The sequence below is a fragment of the Ambystoma mexicanum genome, chromosome 3p (assembly GCF_040938575.1).
Source record: "Ambystoma mexicanum isolate Mex_15411 chromosome 3p, UKY_AmexF1_1, whole genome shotgun sequence".
Classification (NCBI taxonomy): domain Eukaryota; kingdom Metazoa; phylum Chordata; class Amphibia; order Caudata; family Ambystomatidae; genus Ambystoma; species Ambystoma mexicanum.
This window is the reverse complement of record NC_090925.1, coordinates 739,344,323-739,363,360: the sequence shown is the minus strand read 5'-3', so window position 1 is coordinate 739,363,360 and position 19,038 is coordinate 739,344,323. Positions and strand designations below refer to the sequence as shown.

The 19,038-nt window shown below is 45.9% G+C and overlaps 1 protein-coding gene across 2 annotated transcripts in view; it reads right to left on the bottom strand.

Annotated features, from left to right (window-relative positions):
* Positions 1-12,141: 12,141 nt before the first annotated feature.
* SRCAP (Snf2 related CREBBP activator protein) overlaps positions 12,142-19,038 on the bottom strand; it is a 2,075,623-nt gene continuing 2,068,726 nt past the window's right edge. For both annotated transcript variants that reach the window (XM_069651627.1, XM_069651629.1), the window contains one exon: positions 12,142-18,598. In XM_069651627.1, the coding sequence (XP_069507728.1) occupies positions 13,835-18,598 (4,764 nt within the window). In that variant the 3' untranslated portion in view covers positions 12,142-13,834. The remainder of the gene's footprint in view (positions 18,599-19,038) is intronic.

The window sequence follows — 19,038 nt, the reverse complement described above, 5'->3', positions numbered from 1 at the left end:
TCCGAAGCGTTAGCGCAGAAAAACAGAACTGAAGCCAACGGACACTGCGCGCGCTATATATACCTTCGGTGATGTCGACATCGAGACAGAGGCCTCCAAGGGACATTGAGTCAACAGGCATCGACACGCAGCGCCCTCTGCCGGAAAAAGAATTCTGAAGCAGTTAAGCTGGATATTGGAAATATAAGATAAGGAATACGTGGGAGGACACAATTCATTTGAAAGAGGCTGTTGCAGTAGTCCAGCCTAGAGAGAACCAGGGCTCTGGAGACAGTGAGCTTCTGTGGGTAAGTGAGAAACGGAAGAATACCTCTGAGGAGGTGCAGCTGGTAGTGGACCTTCTTGGCAAGGTCTGATGTGAGGAGGGAGTAGAGTCGAAGATGACACCAAGGTTTTTTGCCTCACAGGAAGGTAAATGAAGAGGGCCCAAAGAGGGCGGCCAGTGTGAGCGGGAAAGCGGGAGCAAGGGCCGTAATGCGAAGGATCTCCGTCTTACTGGTATTAAGGTAGAGCTTGTTGGAGGATAGGAAATGTATTGCATTTAGATGGTTTGTTGGCGCTGGGAAATGTATGGCACTTAGCTGGATTTTGGGGGTAGGAAATGAGGGTCCGTTTCTCACTTACCCACAGAAGCTCACTGTCTCCAGAGCCCGGAAGACTGCACATGTAGGCCAACACATGTGTTGTACTTGGAGAAAACTGTGTACGTTATCACATGCACTCCAATTGAATAGTTGAAGACTAGCATATCCATTGAACTTAGTAGAAATGTACCTGTTGCACATGAATTATTTTGAAGGCTAGCAATTTGGGAAGCACATCAAATTTAAAAGTGGATTATAAGCTGTATTTTATTAGAACGAATTAGGTAGTTTGACATACGCATTATACACAAATAACTGTGAAGGCTAATACTTGTACCGCTGTTGAAAAAGTCTGAAGGTCTGCACATGCACTGCATTAGAAGAAACTGTACATTTAGCAGTCACATTTCACTTTAACTGTTAAGGCTGTCACTTGTACTGCCCTTAGAAGAACTATTATTTAGACAGTTCGGAGGGTCGCCAGTGTGTTGCATTGGATGGACCTGGGAGTGGATTTTTATGCTGCACCTTTAATGTTAGCCTTCCCTTTATGCTCAAAGATCTATGCTGGTAACCTCTCCATTGAACCTAAAGATCCTGAATGGGCTATGGCATCCTGATATCGCAGCTAGTAGATGGCCGTTGGTAGCGCTTACAGAACTTGAAAGATATTACTATGACTATAAGATAGCCGTCTATGAAGCTTAAAGAATGCTATTTCCTAGACCTATGATCACACCAAAGACGTACTAGGACAGCCAGTCTATTGACTTCACTCAAAAACTTGAGGGTAGCCTCTCCATGGTGTCTAGTAGAGTGTTCAAGGGCAGCTGTGTTTTTCCCCCACAGACGATCTGATGACACAGCGACAAATAACGCTCCAGCTGAGCTCTAAGTACATATAAACGCACAAATTCCGTGGACATCTGCCGCAAGCAAGGCTATCCATCCACAAACATTAGAATGCTGCCACAACCTACAACACATTCAGTTTAACTGGACACGTACCGTTTTCCACCCTACTCACACCAGCCTTGCCTTAACACCTCTGCCATTGCGATATAGGGACAACCTACGACAGAAATTCGGTCTAGCTGGACACATAAGCCTCTACCACTTGCACACACTTGTGACCTCCCGCAGCACCAACCCACAGACCTGACCTCTTGGGTTGCTTACTAAAGCCTGGCCAGCCATCTTATCCCCAATCTTGGCCAAATGCACACACGCATTCTAAGCATTTGCAAATGTTCCCATACCTGGACTTCGTTCCCCGAGAGCGTTCCCATCACAAGCGTGTTGAGACTATAGTAATGGTAAAAGGCGCTACATAAATGACTACAGTTACAATATATGAAGATGAAAATATATTTTTGTATACAAGCAGAAAATTAATTAAATTTAACTGAAATTACACACTGTCTTGTGAGAGCAATGTTTGTCTAGATGTGTGGGCTTAGAGCACATTGGTCTAACCTCGCGGTTGAACTACAGTAAAAATGAGGGTGGGACTGCCTACTTCCTTTTGTGATATTGTATTGCGACTTGGGTCACAAATAAGTAAAGTCTCAGCTTCTGGAGCGCCCAAGAAATGACAAAGCAATCTTTCAACATTGGCACACCTCAACTGCATATCCTTCAACTGCCTCCTGATGAAACGAAGTGTTCGCTGCACTTGTCAACAGATTGGGATAAATCTACTTGCATATCTGTTCCAGGCACATCTGTTTGTTCGGGGAAAGGTCCGCTGTAATGAGGGATCCTGGGAAAATGGACTTGGCAAAGGCAATCCTTGTAACCCTGAATGGAATTCTCACACTCCTCTGACCAAGTCACCTTTGTGACGTTCTTGAGAGTAGCAAGAGCAGTTAGTGGGCAGCTATGGTGGCATAGCTTAAATTACATTTGTGTAGTATCCAGTGAGGCCCCAAAAGGGTCTCACCTGGGTTTGCAAAGTGGAGGTTCAGTCTTGTACAAATGTACCTTTTTGCATGGGGGTTGAATCCTGCCCCTACCCATCGTGTACCCTAAATAGACCACTGAGCCTGTTTAATCTGGCACTCGGTTACCTTTATTGGCAGGTGGGCCTGCAACACTCGGGATGTTCCTCCCAAGTAAAGCTGAAAACTGCAATATCAAGGTATGGCATGCAAATGTATGCTAACCAATTCAGAACATGGCTCACCAATGGATGGAATGTGTCAGGAGCATTCTTTAATCCAAAATGCATTACCCCAAACTGGTAAACGTCCTTCTGTGGTGGAGAATGCAGTCCACCTCTTGGCATTCTCTGTCAGGAATATTTACCAATATCCACTGGTGAAGTCAAAGGTGCTAGGGTACTTTGCAGCAGCAAGCTTTTCCACAAGCTCATTCGTTTATTGAAGGGGGTAAGCATCTCTGTTGGCGACTGCATTATGAGCCCTATAGTCCACAAAACATCTATAGATCTTGTTTTAAGTTCCAGTACTACAGGACTGGACCAATGACTTGAAGGCCAATCACCTCAAGTTCCAACATCTTGTTTATTATCATATTCTGTAGCTTGCAGTTTTAGCAGGCACATTGCCACCAGTGGTATTGTCATGTGGAAATGAAAATATCCTGCCTGACGCCAGTGAACACTGAGGGGCAAACTGCCTAAGAAAAGTTTAATTCCTCTTGTTGATCCAGAGTAAGCTGAGGGGAGAGTTTCATCAACTCAATGGAGCAACTGGACTCTCCCAAATGACTGTCCTGGCAAAGTGTTCACTTACCTAACTGAGGGTTGCTGACCAAGGCTCTCCTTCCACCTGTGGCTTTGATGCCTCGATCTCTCCCGATACTCCTTCCTTCCAATGCCGCCTATGCCCTGCACCTGGCAAAGTCACGCGAGGGGTCATGTGACCGCTGCAGTGCTGTTGCTGGCCCTAGGACTATGCCAGCATGGCATTGCACAGTGTGGACTTACATGGCTGAGGGTTGCCACCTGAGGTCCTCCCTTCACCTGTGGCTTAGCTGTCTGGACCTTCCCTGCTCCCTCCTGCCAATGCCGCCTATGCTCTCCAACCGGCACAGTCACTTGAGGGATCATGTGACTGCTGCAGTACTGTTGCTGTGTCTCTTAGCCTGCCGGCCCATTGACTAACATGGCACAGCACCGACTACCCAGGCTGAGGATTGCAGCCGAAGATCCTCCTTCCACCTCTGGCTTTGCCGCAAAGACCTCTCTTGCTTCCTCCTTCAGACGTCGCTGCACCTTACAACTGGCATGGTCATGTGAGGGATTACCTGGCTCGCTCCTACCTTTTTTATTTCATCTCTGCAGGGTGTCACTACCTACGAGTGACCCGTTTAAAGGCAGTGTCTCTGTTTGCCCATGTTCCTCGCCTGGCGAACTATCTGCCAACTCTGCAACTTTCTTCAGCTGTTGTTCGTCAAGCAATTATTCATAACTTCCCTAATATATCCATGTTTACTCCTACTATTCCTCTTTTCCCCCCATCTGTTTCTCTCAAATCCCTCTCCCACTCTCACTATTTTCATAATCAACTTCATGGTCCCTTTAATACCCTCCTACTACCCAGCTCAGATTTTCCAAATACTTCTCCGTATTGTTACCTCTATTCTGATCTATACTCCCACTTCCATAAGTTTGTGGTATGAATTGTATTTGCACCGAGACACATTCCATTCTTGATCTATTTTCTCACCTTAATCTTCATTTCCTGTGCTACAAAAACCTGACATTCCCCCATTAAAACCGTTAATGAGCTTTTCTCTCCTGCTCCGATACACACTTCGGACGTACCCACCGCCAGCATGGTAGAGGCAAAAGGTCTGCCATCCTTTACCACTCATCTTGGTCTCTCACTGTGTGCTTCCTCCTTTTTAATATCACTTTTTTCTTAAACCTCCCCCTCTTTTCTCATCTACCATTCTCCTGGTCCCTCCTCTCACATTCTATGATGATCTCTACTGTCTGATCAATTCTTCTCCTCACTTCTGCTCTGCTTCTGGGGATTTCAACATTCATCTTCCTCCCACTGATTTCTTGATTCTTATCTTTCTCAATTCCCTCCCCTATCCTATATATCTCAGGCTCCTCCATAGATCTGATCTTTTCCTCATTTGCTTCTGTGACAACTTTCTGCTCACCCTCATTACTTCTGATCATTTCTTGCTTTCCTTTTCTCCTGACCTTCCACCCTCTCTCCCATCTGTCTCTACATGCTTCATCATCCCACACTGCAACTTGCATTCTTTTAATTTCCCTACTCTTCTCTGTAACCTCAATTCCTCTCTCCCATCTATCGGCACATTCTTCCCAGATTAAGACTGTCACTTTTCTGCATACTAACATATCTGCTTTAGATTCTCACTGTCCTTCTCTTTCTTTTCTGCCTTCAAAGCGACATCCACAACGCTGGCTGTCATTCTCTTCTCTCTCTGAGATCTTCACTCTGCAAGGCCAAACTGCTTTGGAAAATCTCACTCCCCCTCCAATCTTGCCTCTCTTTCCACTCTTCCTACAAATCCCTTCTAGCAAAAAACAACATTTCTCTTCCTTCACTGTCTACTTATCTTATCATTATTCAGCTCCTCACTCTAATCCTCTCCTAAACCTCCAGGTCCTTCTCTCTCTCCTCTAAGCAACCTAGTTTACTGACTTCATCTCTAAAATTGCAAACTTTACTACCACCATATTCCTTGATTTGTCAGTGGCATTTGACATGGTTGACCATCCCGTCATTCTGCCTAACCTTACTTCACTTGAGCTCTCTGGCACGGTACTTCGTTGGATCACCTCTTATCTTTCCAATAGCTCCTTTTTGGTCTCCTGGGCTGGCTCCAACTCTGACTCTCATACTCTTCAATTAGGTGTCATGCAGGATTCGGTCATCACCCCCTTCTCTTCTCCCATTTTTACAATTCCAAAACGCATATCTTCCTTCAATCTCCCCCCTTTTTGCTGCAGACACGCACACCCACTTTCTTCACTTAAACTCATCCAAAACGGAGCTTTCTTTTCCCGCCTCCACCCTTCCTCCCTCTGGCTACCCCTCCAGTATCTCTTTTTCATCTGCTTTTCCCCATAACAAGAAACCTTGGTGTCATCTTTGACTCATTGCTTCCTTTCACATTCTTACTAATACTTGCACCCGCCGCCATCATCTTTACTATATTAGAAATGTTCTTTTATAACATGCTTAATACGGGGACCGGTTTCTAAGCACAATCCCAGGATTCGAACCTGTGTTGCTATGCGTCTTCTTGATTCCAAGACAACACGCGTTGTCCCTGAGCTATTCGCCATGCCTGCCCCTTCCTGTTGCCCCACATGCTACTGAAGTTCTCATCTCTTGTTGCCTCCTGTACCCCCGCACCAGACTCCTACTCTTCCGTTGTGATAGGCCTTTCATCACCCCATCTTTCCCTTCCGCCACTCGGTCTTCAACGCTGCTATACAAGCCTCTATTACCCCTCCCACCCCCATCTACGCATTTCCTTCTCTCATTTGAAAACGGACTTCCATTTCATTTTCCTGGCACGGTCCAAAAACGCCTCTCTGGTGTCGCCTCTTCCTATCTTGCATCTCTCGTCTCTTGCTACACCCCCACACATTCTCTCTATTCTGTACACATTCCCCTTCTCTGTCCACAAGCATCCATGTGCCTCATCTCGCTTGCATTATTTTTCGTTAACTTGGTCCTACACTTTGTAAGTCCATATTCTCTCCACTACCTATTATAACCTTTCCGTTGTGCCCTGAAAAGTCATTTACTTTCATCACTTCCTTATAACTGATCATTGTCAGTCTACTACTTGTTATACTATTTTGCTTTTTAGTATTGTTCAGTGCCTTGGGAATTTCAATAAAATACAATTACACCAGAAGGATTACTTTGGAACAAGTCGGGGAGAGGTTCAAATTCTTCTCATCTGTCTAAAGCCAAGAGTGGGGCAGCCACTTATTTATTTATTTTTGCATTTATTTCAGCACACAAAACCCTCAGGCTTCTAGGCACTAGTTACAGAAAAGTGCAGGGCACATTTAAAGAAGTGCAAGAACACGCAAAAAGGTTACAGATATAATTGCTGTGTCTGCGGAGTGAGAAAGACTCACCACATGGTATAGGGGCTTCATCAGATATAAGGGACAAAGTAGATGTGTGTCTGCACACAGGGAAAGCTCACCTATTGTTATGTGGGGCTACATCAGGCATGCATATGAAAAACGGGCATTTACAGTCAAGATAGGTTTCATGTATAGCATCATGTTGCCATGGTAACAGCAACTTTAGTGTGTGTGTGTGCACACCCTAGCTGCAGTTCAGCAATGAGCAGAGCCTGAACGTTTTGAATTAAGCTCATGGTAAACATATGTTGCAGCATACCCAGATTGCAGAGGTGCAAGTTAATCCAGGTGGGGGAGAGAAGTGCAGAGATAGTTCGCCACGCACAAATTAAGCTTCAACCCATGGGGTGGGGGGGGGGGGGTCACGTCAATTGCGAAACACAAGCAACCCCAGACATGTTTCGGCCTTGTTGGGCCTCCTCTGTGAGGTGCAGCTTGGTTCTCCTAAGGTGCAGAGAGCAAGGGACCCACGTCTGGACATACACTCTCTCACATAGGGAGACAAACTAAAACTAAAAAAGTGATGAGTGGAAGGTTTTGAATTAATCTGAACCACTGGCTTTGCTCTGGGCAACCTTCCACATCACCGTTTTTTAGCCCGTCTGCGCCATTGCAAAAGGGGTCCAGCCATATGCAAATCAGTCAGGTAGTGCACCAATGGGAACAGCTCTGCTCGAACTGCTAGGCCAGTTCTCCTTCTGCACGAAAACACAAGCAACCCCAGACAGTTGCCCAGACGTGGGTCTCTTGCTCGCTGCGCCATAAGTTACCAAGATGCACCTCACTGAGGAGGCCCAACAAGGCTGAAACATATCTAGGGTCGCTTGGGTTTCCGTGCAGAGTTGACCTGGCCTAGCAGTTTGGGCAGGGCTGCTCTCATCGGTGGCATATGGCTGGACCCCTTTTGCAATGGCACAGGCAGGTTAAACAACAGTGGCGTGGAAGGATGCCCAGAGCAATGACAGTGGTTCAGATTGATTCAAAACCTTCCACCCATCACTTTTTTGGTTTCACTCTGCTAATACTGTCGGCAGAGTCCAAACTTGATTGGAGAGACTCAACACATTGCGCCTTTCCCATCTTTCACAACGTTATGAAAGCCTTCTCTCCTACAGGAGTATGGTCAGCCGTCACAGAAATACAATCCCACAAGGTGTAGGTAAATTTAGCAAGTGCACAAGTGGCGCTGACTGACTTCAAGGCCATATTCCCGGCTGAAAATACTTTCTTTGCCATAGCGTTGAAACTACTCTCATCTCTGCCCAGTGGTATTATGGGATATGCTACCTGTCTAGAGGTGGAAGTTGCAGCTTGAACCACCAAGCTTTCCGGTGTCAGGTATTTGGGCAGATACTCTCGGTCACTACTTGAAGGCCTATACTTCTTTGTAAGGTTTTTGTTTAAAGCCAGTCTTGTCTCCAGCACTTCCCAATTAGCTTTCACCCTCTTTTGAAGGGCTCTGTGGAAAGGTAACAGGGTCTTTTTGGGGACCCTTGTCTAAGATGCCCGTGAGGTTATGTTGCTCCAGGGGGGGAGCTGGTCTGCCCTATCCCAGAAACTGTCACTTTGCCCATGAGCTGCCTGTAACATGCCTCGGCATGTTCTGATGGATCAGGCTTTCCAAACTCTAAGAAAGTGTAAATGCCACTTGCTGATTGTAAATGATCATATGAATCCCTCATTCTAGAGTCCTTCGATATGAGGGCCTCAGGGACATAGGGTGTACCATACTCTAACCCAAAAGGTGGTGTGTCCCGATGAGAAGGCTTATGTTATTCGAAAATCGAAAAACAGGGGCTTAAAAATTCCTTTTAGGAAGAGGTTTGAATGTTTTTTTCAATTCCCCTCCACGGCATCAAGGGCTTTGACGCTATTGGTGTCAAAGGCTTTGACTATCAATGGGATCCTCAACGGTCTCGACCCATAACTCGAAGGAGTCTTCGACGGACGAGGGCTGGGCCAGTCGTCGACTTGAGGGCTCTCAATGGGTCTGAGGCTTCTCACCCAGGCTTGGATGCGCATAGGTTTTAGCTTTGCTTTTCTCCATGTCAGCTTCAGAAGGAGTGATAGGGTCATAGCTCCTTGCCTTTCCTCCCGAGGGGGCCGGGCCGCCTTCTTGAAAATCTTTAACAGCTCCTGCCTAAAAGCCTCCCATTCGGCTGGAATCGCCGACTTAACCGGGTAGGCTACCCTGCGTTCAGGCGATGAGTCAGAGGACAGGGATCTGTGGTGTCTTTACATTTTTTTGTCAAAGAAGATGAGGAATAAGAACAGCTTCATGACTATGAGCCTTTCTTCAACCGTTTCCTCAGCAGAGTCACCTCTCGAGTCATCCAAAAAATGCCTTTTTGACAGAGTTGATTTTAGAGGGGGCCTACCTGCCGCGAGTTCCCCCTTGCGTTCCTTTAACACCTTACACATCATGGATTGGCAAGATCCAGACAGCCTTTGTGTGGTCGACACCAAAGACACCATAAACTCGAGGTGGGACGGATATCGACATCTTAGTATCACAGTCGATGAATTTCTTGAAACCGGTCTTCGGGGTAGAAGATGATGAAGCCAAATTGTTTCGTGAGAAATAAGACGTGCTGTATCCGAAGCGAAAGCTATTGGGGAAAAACAGAACAGAAGTAACATGCGTGGTGTGTGCCATCTATACCATCAATGACATCATCCTCAAAGGGAGATGGAGGCTTTTGAGGGACATCGAGTTGACGACGAGTTGACTACTAAAAAAAGAATAATAATCTAAAGCAGCTCACGCTGGAAGAGAGATATCTAAACATGAGGAATATGTGGGTGGACACAATCCATTCAAATAAAGCATCCGTTGTCTAGTCGACCTCGGGGGTGGGAACAAGAACAGAAGAACAAGTCTAGAACAAATGGAACTCTGGAACATCCCAAGCCAGGGGGGTAAGTGTACATACCGGTTTGCTTTCTCCCCTAGGGTATTCTGTTTGTTTTTAGTCCTGAACCTAACTCACTCGGACGTGACCTTTGGTGGTGGAACCTGGGCGAAGGATACTTCCATAGGCCTACCCTAATGTGTATTTTATTTGTACTTAAAAAGCACTATACACCAAAGTGCTGAATATGTTGCATCAAACACAGTAAAATAAATCATTACAACATCAGATCAGTGCAAAAGATGGGATTTGAGGGCAGTACAAAAAAGAAAATAGGTAGGTAAGGAGAGAAGAGAAAGGAAGTGTGTTCCAGTGCAAAGGAGCTAGAAGGGAAAGAACGAACGTGGGATTGAGCACAAGGAGGATGAGGAACAACTAGTAAATAGAGAGACGAGATCAAAATGATTGAGAACGGACATAAAAGGAGATCAAAGAAGATAGATAAGATGGAGCCAAATTATGAAGAGATTTAAAAACCATACAAAGGAAGTTAAACTTCAACCAAGTATGAAAGGATTACCAGCCAAGAGATGCTAATTTTGACGAGATAGAATCACGATATGAAAGAGACAGAGAACAGAAGAAATGAAAATGTGTTAGAATGAGTTGAGTAAGTAACTGAAATTTGTATCTAAACTTGGGAAATTTCAATGATCACCACAGCCCACTGTATTCTTCCTACATAAACTTACCTGAGGAAGTTATACTTTGGAACTGGACTTTTGGCCACAAGGAACCAAACTAACTTAGGGTCGGACTTCATAAAATAGGGGGAAGCTGTTCTTGTGTTCATTCTAATAAGTTCTGCCTATTTTCCTTGCATCCAACTACTCACATGTACTGCATATGCAATTCTAATTCTCCTATTGGTTAATGCATATAAATGTTTTATAAGTATTTGTGTGACAATACGTACCTGTTATTTTTACATGCTTAGCGTGTAACTAAGGCTAGCTTACCTTGATTGGGTTTTGGCTAACCTGTCAGTGTCTTCCCTGTTCACCATAATAGGGATGGCTTCCTGAAATCCTCCCACTAGGGTTGATTTTGGAAATCCGCCTTCACAGGCATCGTCGGCCTTGGTCCCAAACAGGTTTTCCCCCATCGAAGGGCATACTGAGTAGCTTTGCCTGTACATCCTGCACAAGTCAGATGTCCTCAACCATAAGTGACGTTGCACCACTGCACTCATCGGCATGGAGCGCCACACACAGTCAGCTGTGTCAAGACCCGATTGTAGGATGTGGTGGTAAGCATCCTTGCCATCCTGTATGAATGCCAGAAATTCCCCTCTAATATCCCTCTCAGGAATGTGTTCTACTGCGTTGGATATTGCCGACCAAAGGCAGAAAGAGAACTTTGCCAGAGGCCTTCACAGCTCGGAACACACAGCTACCCTAGGCAAACACCTTACCCCGGATATCCAGTCTCTTACTTAATTTCTCTATTTGGCAGGAGAGAAGGAAAGGTGAAGGTCTTCAAATTAGCAATTGCTTCCTGAACCATCAAACTTTAAGGGTAGGGATGGGTGGACAAATAGGCTGGATTTAATGGGGCTGGATCCTGCTTTCTAGTGAGCTCCTAGTTGGCTGCGGGTGCAGAGGTGGGCCTTTCCCACACTTCTAGCACTGGAGCTTCCACAGCTGTTTTGAACGTTAGCAATGTCTACTTCTTAGTCCTTCCGTTCAAAATGTCAGTTCAAACTGGACCTTTGGTCTGGATGGAGCGGATAACCCAAGGGTGTCAGCAAACTTGGTAATCAACCTCCAGACTTCAGCCTGTATAAGCAAGCAGGAGTGTTCCCCTGCAAGGTACTACTTTGGTCCCGTAGAAGCCAGTAGATCCGGCAGTGTTGAGGCTGAAGATGTCAGCGCATTAGCGAAGATGTCAAGCATCTTCAAGCGCAAGCTTTCCCATTCCTCTGGCGGTGGAGGACTGGGTGGGAAAGGCTGCCTGCGGCACCGCCTCCGGAGTGTCTCTAGAGCAAGGACGACTTCATCGAGGACAAAGAATAATGACGGTGGGAAGAATTGCCCAGCAAGCAAGACCCCTTGCGGTGCTGCCACTTCTGGTCTCTTTGCAGGAGACCTGTTCTCTGCACTGTGCGAACTCCACAGAGAACACACTCTCTTACCAGACTCCCTGCGTGTAGGTGAAGAGTTTTGCAGCCCTCTAATGGAAGGCCTTAGGATGCAAAAGTTGATGTCATGCCTCTCCCGTAAGCAGTACAAACCTATGAGATGGGGATCAACCACGGACTGTGTATAAAAGGGGAGGATATGCCAATGAAAAGAGCATGGTAGAGAGAAAAGTCATGGCACAAACTGTACAAAGGTGGAGGAAGGCGGGCATGTGGGAAGGCTGGGTGCCCCAATCACATTACCCAGTGATTGTGGCACAAAAACACCTGCTTAAATTGAGTTAACATGGTGGACTGTTTCGAATAGCACATTGGAACCTAAATTCTGTGTTTATACTAAAGGTATCCCATGAAACAGATACAAATGAAGCCAAGCAAACAATGAAGTAAAAGTTTATTTTGTAACACTTTATTGATAGCATTCATCTGGAGAAATATCAGAGCCGACTTCTGTACAATTTTGAACATGCTTCAAGAAGAAACCCAGCATTCATTTTGGGAGGAGGAGAGGAAGGTACTGGTGAAGGGGAAGGTACATCATCTACCTCAACCCTGAGAACCCAGAGATGGTCAACAGCCTTAGCCTACTCTCCCTGCTGCAAACCCCAAATGGTGCTAGTTTCCTGTGCTTCCAATACAAAATAAACCTTGCATAGATTGTATTTAAAGAAAGTATTTTACACGAGGATTGTGCACACTAAACCAAGGAGTGCCAAAGGGACAGAGTATAATTACATCATTAAAATACTGTACATCTGCTTCTCTGTCTGTAAAGGAGTAAGAGTCAGAATAGCACAAGGGAAAAAATAACTCGACTCTCGGCCCTTATTTTCACCAGCCTTTGTAATCCCCAGTTATAGAGGACTCTCCTCTTTTCACCCGCTGAGTGCCCTGCCATCAATTTCAATTTGGTCACATAATCTAAATAAAAAATATTTATATAATTACAAAGAAGAAAACAAGACCAAGGGGGTTGGAGATGGACAATATTTCTAGCCATTGCCCCTGAACTGCACAGTTCAGGAGCAATAAGAGTCCCCGGTGTCTATTTTCTCTTCTCGTTAACGAAATGCAGATTTCAGTCAACTACTGTAGTGAAACATTAAAAAAATATTCAAGTATTCTCAATGACACACCTTTTCACAATGTCTCTGGGTGAGAGTGGAGACATCAACACAAGCAAGTCATTGGTATCCGGTCTGGTCCGCTCACTATAAAATGCTTTTACTGCGGTGACAGACACTGTATGTAGGTGTAGGGGATCTCAGCCTGTCAGATTATGCTCCATGGCATAAAGAGGATATTCCAGGGTTTTACTTGATACATAGGTTATACCCATCTCAGAGCTTGTCAGAAGGAATCAGCTTATCTGAACCGGGCATTGGGGCTGCCGCACTAGATTATACCCAAATGTTCTCTTGGAAGGGTCTGGGAAGAAGAGTCCAATACACATAACTGGTTATGTGGCTGGCAACCAACCCCTCCTCTGAACTAGAGCAATATGAGGGGTCTTTAGAATTAGGAAAAGCTGTATTTAACCAAAGTTGGGCATCCATTTTTTTTAAACTACTTTCGCACAGCATCCGGGGTTGAAAATCACAACCAGGTTTATAATGAGAAGACAGGATCAGGGAAGGGAACCAGATTTTACCCTTTCTTCATTGCCCAAACAGTAGAGTATGTTCAGCAGGAGATGTTCTAGTTTCTCACTCATGGCTATTAATCTCCATACCCAAACTAGTTAGTGCAAACTTCATATTTCGCAGGGCGGTTTCTCCAATGCATTTCAGGTACACAAGCAGGTGGGTACAGTTAGGGTGAAAGTGGCTGATAGCCATTTCATAGGTCAAAGAAGTTGCAAAATACCCACAACCATTTCAGGTTCAGCGGATCACTTTCAAGTAGTGGTTAACAGTTGATAGGAAGTAAGACTGTTTTAGAAATGCAGGGATTTTGGATACTCCTGAAACAGGCCTCAGCCTTCTTACTGCCTTGGCAGACTGAGTTATCACATGGCATTTGGGAAGGAAACCGAGTATCCATGGCCATTCTGAATTACAGCATGAGCGCCAGTCTTGGGTCACGTCTTTGGTTTCCTGCCTTTATTACCTAAAGTAGTGAATGCTAGAGGCCCAGCTTTCCTTCCAGCAGTGGGAGATTGGGTGGAGGGGGGTGGGCTTGCGACTGCAGATGAGCGTGTATTGCTAGCTGGAGACATTGCTGCTACAGCAGCCGCAGCTGCCACGCTGCGAAGGATGCGGTCTGCAGTGCTTTCTGATGTAGTAGAGTGTCCCACTACCTTTCTCAGTCTCTCAGACTCCCCCCTTGGACGTTTGTGCAAGCGGTTACAGTCATCTTCACTTGTAGAATCGGGTTCAGAGTCCGTACGGGCACGCAAATGCATGGCAGCTTTATCAGACGTGCTCTGTTGCTTTGCTTTCCTCTGAACACGCTTATCGGTTTCCAAGGCGGGAAGCAGGCTTTCACAGGGGGTCTGCCTTGTGCACCGGCCACGTGGAATATCCTCACGTTGAGGCGTCCTGATCTCGGACGCACTGCTTTCCTGTGAGGAGGGGTCATTAATTCTCTTTAACAAGAATGTTTCAGTCTTTTTTCTGGAGTACTCCACAGATTTGTCTGGAAGATCTGTGTTACGATTGGCTGCTAATAATTGCGGCATATCACTGTCTGAATCAGTTCGAGGAATGGGGGCAAGATTATGCACAGCAACTTTGTCAGAAATGTTGCTCACCAGTTCTAGTTCCTCTCTCTCGCTTGGACCCTGAGCTTCCATCTTGACCTTGGCTAGTCTGGTGAGTGGTGGAGCTTCTGATGATGATGATGTATCGCTGTCAGACAGCTGGCTTTGACCAGTCACATTCTCAGCAGTCGTTGTGTGGAGTCGTAGGCCCCATTGTGTCTCTTCAGCACGTACTTTACGCTTCTTATGATTTGTTTTTTTTGCTGGAGGTTGAAGGTTATTCGCCTCATCTAAAGAACTCTCTTGTTCAGATGCTAACGGCAAAGTGCTTTGCTCTGATGTGGGTGTGGATTGCATTTTAGGGGGTCTACCACGTTTTCGTTTAGGAGAGGTACAGCTGGTGTCAGTTGAGAATGCTGTGGTGGTGGAGCTATTGAGAGTTGATAGTTTTATATTAGGAGAGCTAGCGTCCGTAGAGACTCCAGCTGCGGTGGAGCCAACATCAATTAAAACTTCATTGGGTGTAGAGCCACTGTCAGTTGAAAATCTCTGAGGCGTTGAGACACCGTCAGTAAAGAATGTAGCATTCAGAGCATTGTCTGTTAAAGTCTTATTACTGGGACTGCGAGGCAGGATCATCGATTTCTCGCTTTTAAAAAACGATGAGTTGGAGGATGATGAGGATTCCTTTTTTTGTTCTTGAATTTTGGGTGGTCTCCCACGCTTGCGTTTCCCAATGGATAAAAGGCTTTCACTTGGGTCTGAGGACACTACACTCTCCTTGTCTGGTGTTCCTTTCATCTGAGCAGTTTCCTTTCCAGACTTCAATTCAAGCATTTCAGGGGTTATATTCTTTGGCCCTGAAGATGTTGTACTATGCTCCGGACTACCAGTGATATTCCTGTCTTGTTGCTTGGCTCTGTTAGCGCTTTCCATTGAGTCTGTGTTGAGGCCGATGGAACTTAATTGTGTGGACTCTTGTAATGGGCTGTTTATCTGTGACGTACACCCAGGATAGATCATCTCTGCTGATTTGTATCCAGAAAATGAAGATTGTTGGGGTTTATCTAGTGGCACCTGCTCTGGGGATTTATGGGCTGGAAGAACTGGTTCTGGGGTTCGGTAGCCTGGAGAACTTAGCTCTAGAGAGCTACTGTCTGGAGAATTAGAATCAGGGGATTTGTAGTCCAAGGAATCCCCAAGTTTTGTTTTTCGAGGCCGGCCTCGTTTCCGCTTTATGACCGGTGATTGTATTCTCTCCTGGGATTCTGCTGAAATGTCAAGTTCGGTTTGATTATCTGTGTTTGTACACAGCACCAACACAGGAGCCTCCATTCTTGCATCCAGTTGTTTCACAGAATCATCTTGAGAAAGGTCAAATGTGGTTGGTGCGTCACATACCTCATCTTTTACAACAGTGACAGACCCTAGACTCTGAAGCAACTGATCCGCCTGCTCATAATCCTTTGGTAGGTCCTTTTTAGCTTTCTTTTGTTGTACCCGCATGTGTTTGGCTTCCGGACCAATCTTACTCCTAGTGGCTACCTTTCTTGTGGCCAACACCACTGTGCCAGCAGTGTCTGTATCAAAGATACAGTTAGTGGAGCCCTCATCTGGCCTGGGCATGCTATTTTGGGGATGATTTGATTTACGCTTGCGTTTTAATGGCACACGGTCTTCCACAATAGTCATGATGCGGCCAGGCAGCTTTCGCAGAACTTTGGCAGTTGGAGAATCGTCCTCTTTTTGGCTCTGTAAGATTTCCCCATCTGCATTGGTCCTTCGTCTTGGTGTTCTTGGTGGGCTCTCCAACCTCTCTGCTTTCACTTCCGCTTCCTCCTCGTCAGTGATGAAAGCTTCCAACAAGGGCTTCTCAGAGGAATTATGCATGGCCATCCTCTCAGGAGTCACATTCAGGTGCTGATGCTCTATGCACTCCTTACCACCCGCTTCTGGCAGGGTCAGGTGACTCACACTTGCCATACCAGGATCTACCTCATGTAGGGCCAGACCGTCAAAGCTTTCCTTTCCTGGAGTTGGGTGGGAAAAACCCAATCTGAGTATTGAACCATCCTGAAGCTTTGGGATGCTCCCAAAAATATGTTCAGTTTTTTCTTCTTCTTTACATATTATGACACTTCTAGACAGCTCTTTATCGGGTAGACTATTAATGTCACCAATTGGTCCCCCTTTTTTCAAACACTCCATGCTGTCCTTCAGTGGTACTAAATGCTGGGAATCCATAGTCTCAAGACCTAATGTAGGCCGGTGAAGCAAACTCTGAGTTTCCAACAAACGTACACAGACCCCAGGTGATGAGGATGCATTGGCTGATACAGAGCAATCAAGGGCGGTCTTCATCTCTTCATCAAGAGGTGTCATTGCTTCCTTATCAGCCAAATCTGACTGTATTGGTATGTCTGCTCCCTCTGCTCTCGACTCTTTGCAGTTTGGGGAGAGATCATCAGTTGGACAATTAGATTTCACTTCAACGGATGAGGTGGACTTCTGCGGGATTATATTGCACGGCAGTGCCATGGCATTGTGGTTGGCATTTGAAATCTGCTTTAATAGGTCATCTGTGCTAGGATCCATTTCTATGCTCTGCGGTTGTGTTGCAAGCATGGGTGATTGCTTGTCATCTCCCTCTGTTACCCTCGAGCCATCCTTGCTCTGCAACAACAATCCAAGATTCTGGGCACCACAGATATGAGAAGGTGTTGCAATGCTGCCAAGCACTTCCTGGAAATTTTCACTGGAGGGTTTTCCTAGTGAAGAGAGCAGCGTGTCCCCAGTGATCATGGAATGGGAATCAGATTTATGGCTCAGACTCCTTGGACTGTGTTGTTCACTCGGCTGACTCAAAACAGAAGTGTCCTGGCTACTAGTGTTCATGTGAAAGCTCAATTCTGTGGCCACCTGGCCGATGTGCGGATATAATTTATTCATAGTCAATGTCTGCATCTGATGACTGCAGGAGATGCCAAGGGCTTTAGTTTCATTGTCAGACAAGGTTTCAAATGGAACCATCTCGGTTTGGCTGAAAGTAACTGGCAGCTCAGCCCTGTCTGAAATCTCTGTCAAGCCTCTTCTTGACAGGTCAGCCCACACTGGTTTCTCAGCTTTCTCTGGTTTATCTGTAGCTTCAGAATAATATGTTGCTTCATTTGGGACCACTAGAAGGCAAGCCTTGACCTCCTTTGTTACAGCTGCCCCCTCCCCAACCTTTACTGATTTGGATGCCACCAAAGAAAGACCTCTTGAATCAGCGTTTTGCAGCAAATCCTCATTTCTCCTCAGCATGGAGCCTTGTGCCCCTTCATCGGATTCGTGTTTCAACAAGGTGTCCGCATCATGAGACAGGTTGTAACATACTGCCAATTGGTTGGGCTTTGAGGCACAAGTGGCCTGTGGCCGGAGAGTGTTTTGTGATATGGTGCTATGCAGAATAGATTCCCCCAATGAAAGGGAGACCTTTGGTGGTGAACATTTGGCTTGCAAGGCTGGCACTTTCCTCAAAACAGCTTCAATACTCTGCAGCTGGCCAGAGTTTAAAGTCCTCATGTTCAGTGGCTTGTGTAAAAGTCCCACATTTTTGAGCATTTGCTCTGGGATCAGGGCAGACTGATTCTTTTGATGACTGATGGATGTTAGTTGTTCCCTGCTGAGGACGGTTTCACTCTCTGAGACCTGCTTAGCTGTGTGTATCAGATGATCAGCTTCCGATCTCTGCAGAGACTCATTCTTCTCTGGGATAGAATGTGGGAAGTGTCGAGTGGCTCCGAGAAGCTTGCTCTCTACTGGGAGTGGGAGCTGTAACTCCTGTAGCGCTGGGGTTTCCAAAATAGGTTGCATCTTCTCTGGATTTTCTAGGCTTAGCCTCTTTGCCTCCTGCCCGGTCAGATGATGATCATTTATGTCGATGGCTCCAGGCTCCTCACCCTCCATGCCCGATAAGCGAGTGCCTCTCAACCTCTCGCTAACACGGGTGCCAGGCCTCTCAGGTCTGTTGAATGCCTTAGGCTTCCTGCTCCTCTTGCTTTGAATCTCTTCATTGAGCCAGTCCTCTTCCTCTTCACCAGGGAGGTGGAGAATTTCGTCTTTAGCCTGGTCGAGATCCTTTCTTGCAGCTTCTACTTGCTCCTAAAAGAGGCAGAAAAATACATTGAGATGAGTCAAATGCAAAACATATTTCTTTGATATGACAATACATGAAGCTACCAGTGGTCCACAAATGGAATGCAAAATGGGCACCTCACATGACCTAGTGACAGAAACTAGTAGGACAACATGCAATAAGAGGCGAGAAGAGTTGGAGGGATGTCAATCACAGACACACACACCTACATTATGGGCAGAAATTCACCTCCAGTTATGAAATAGGGTACAAACCCCTCTAGAGACAGACAGGGAGATCCGCAAAGAAATTATAAGTTACTCACCGTAGTGACTAACATACTCTTAGTCCATAGTCACCTTTCCCCCATATTGTATGGGCGTCCCTTCCAAGGGACGGGAGACCAAACCTTTTTCACCAGAAAAAACCTTCTTCCCCTTTAAATTTAGAGGCGTGCAGGGGTGCG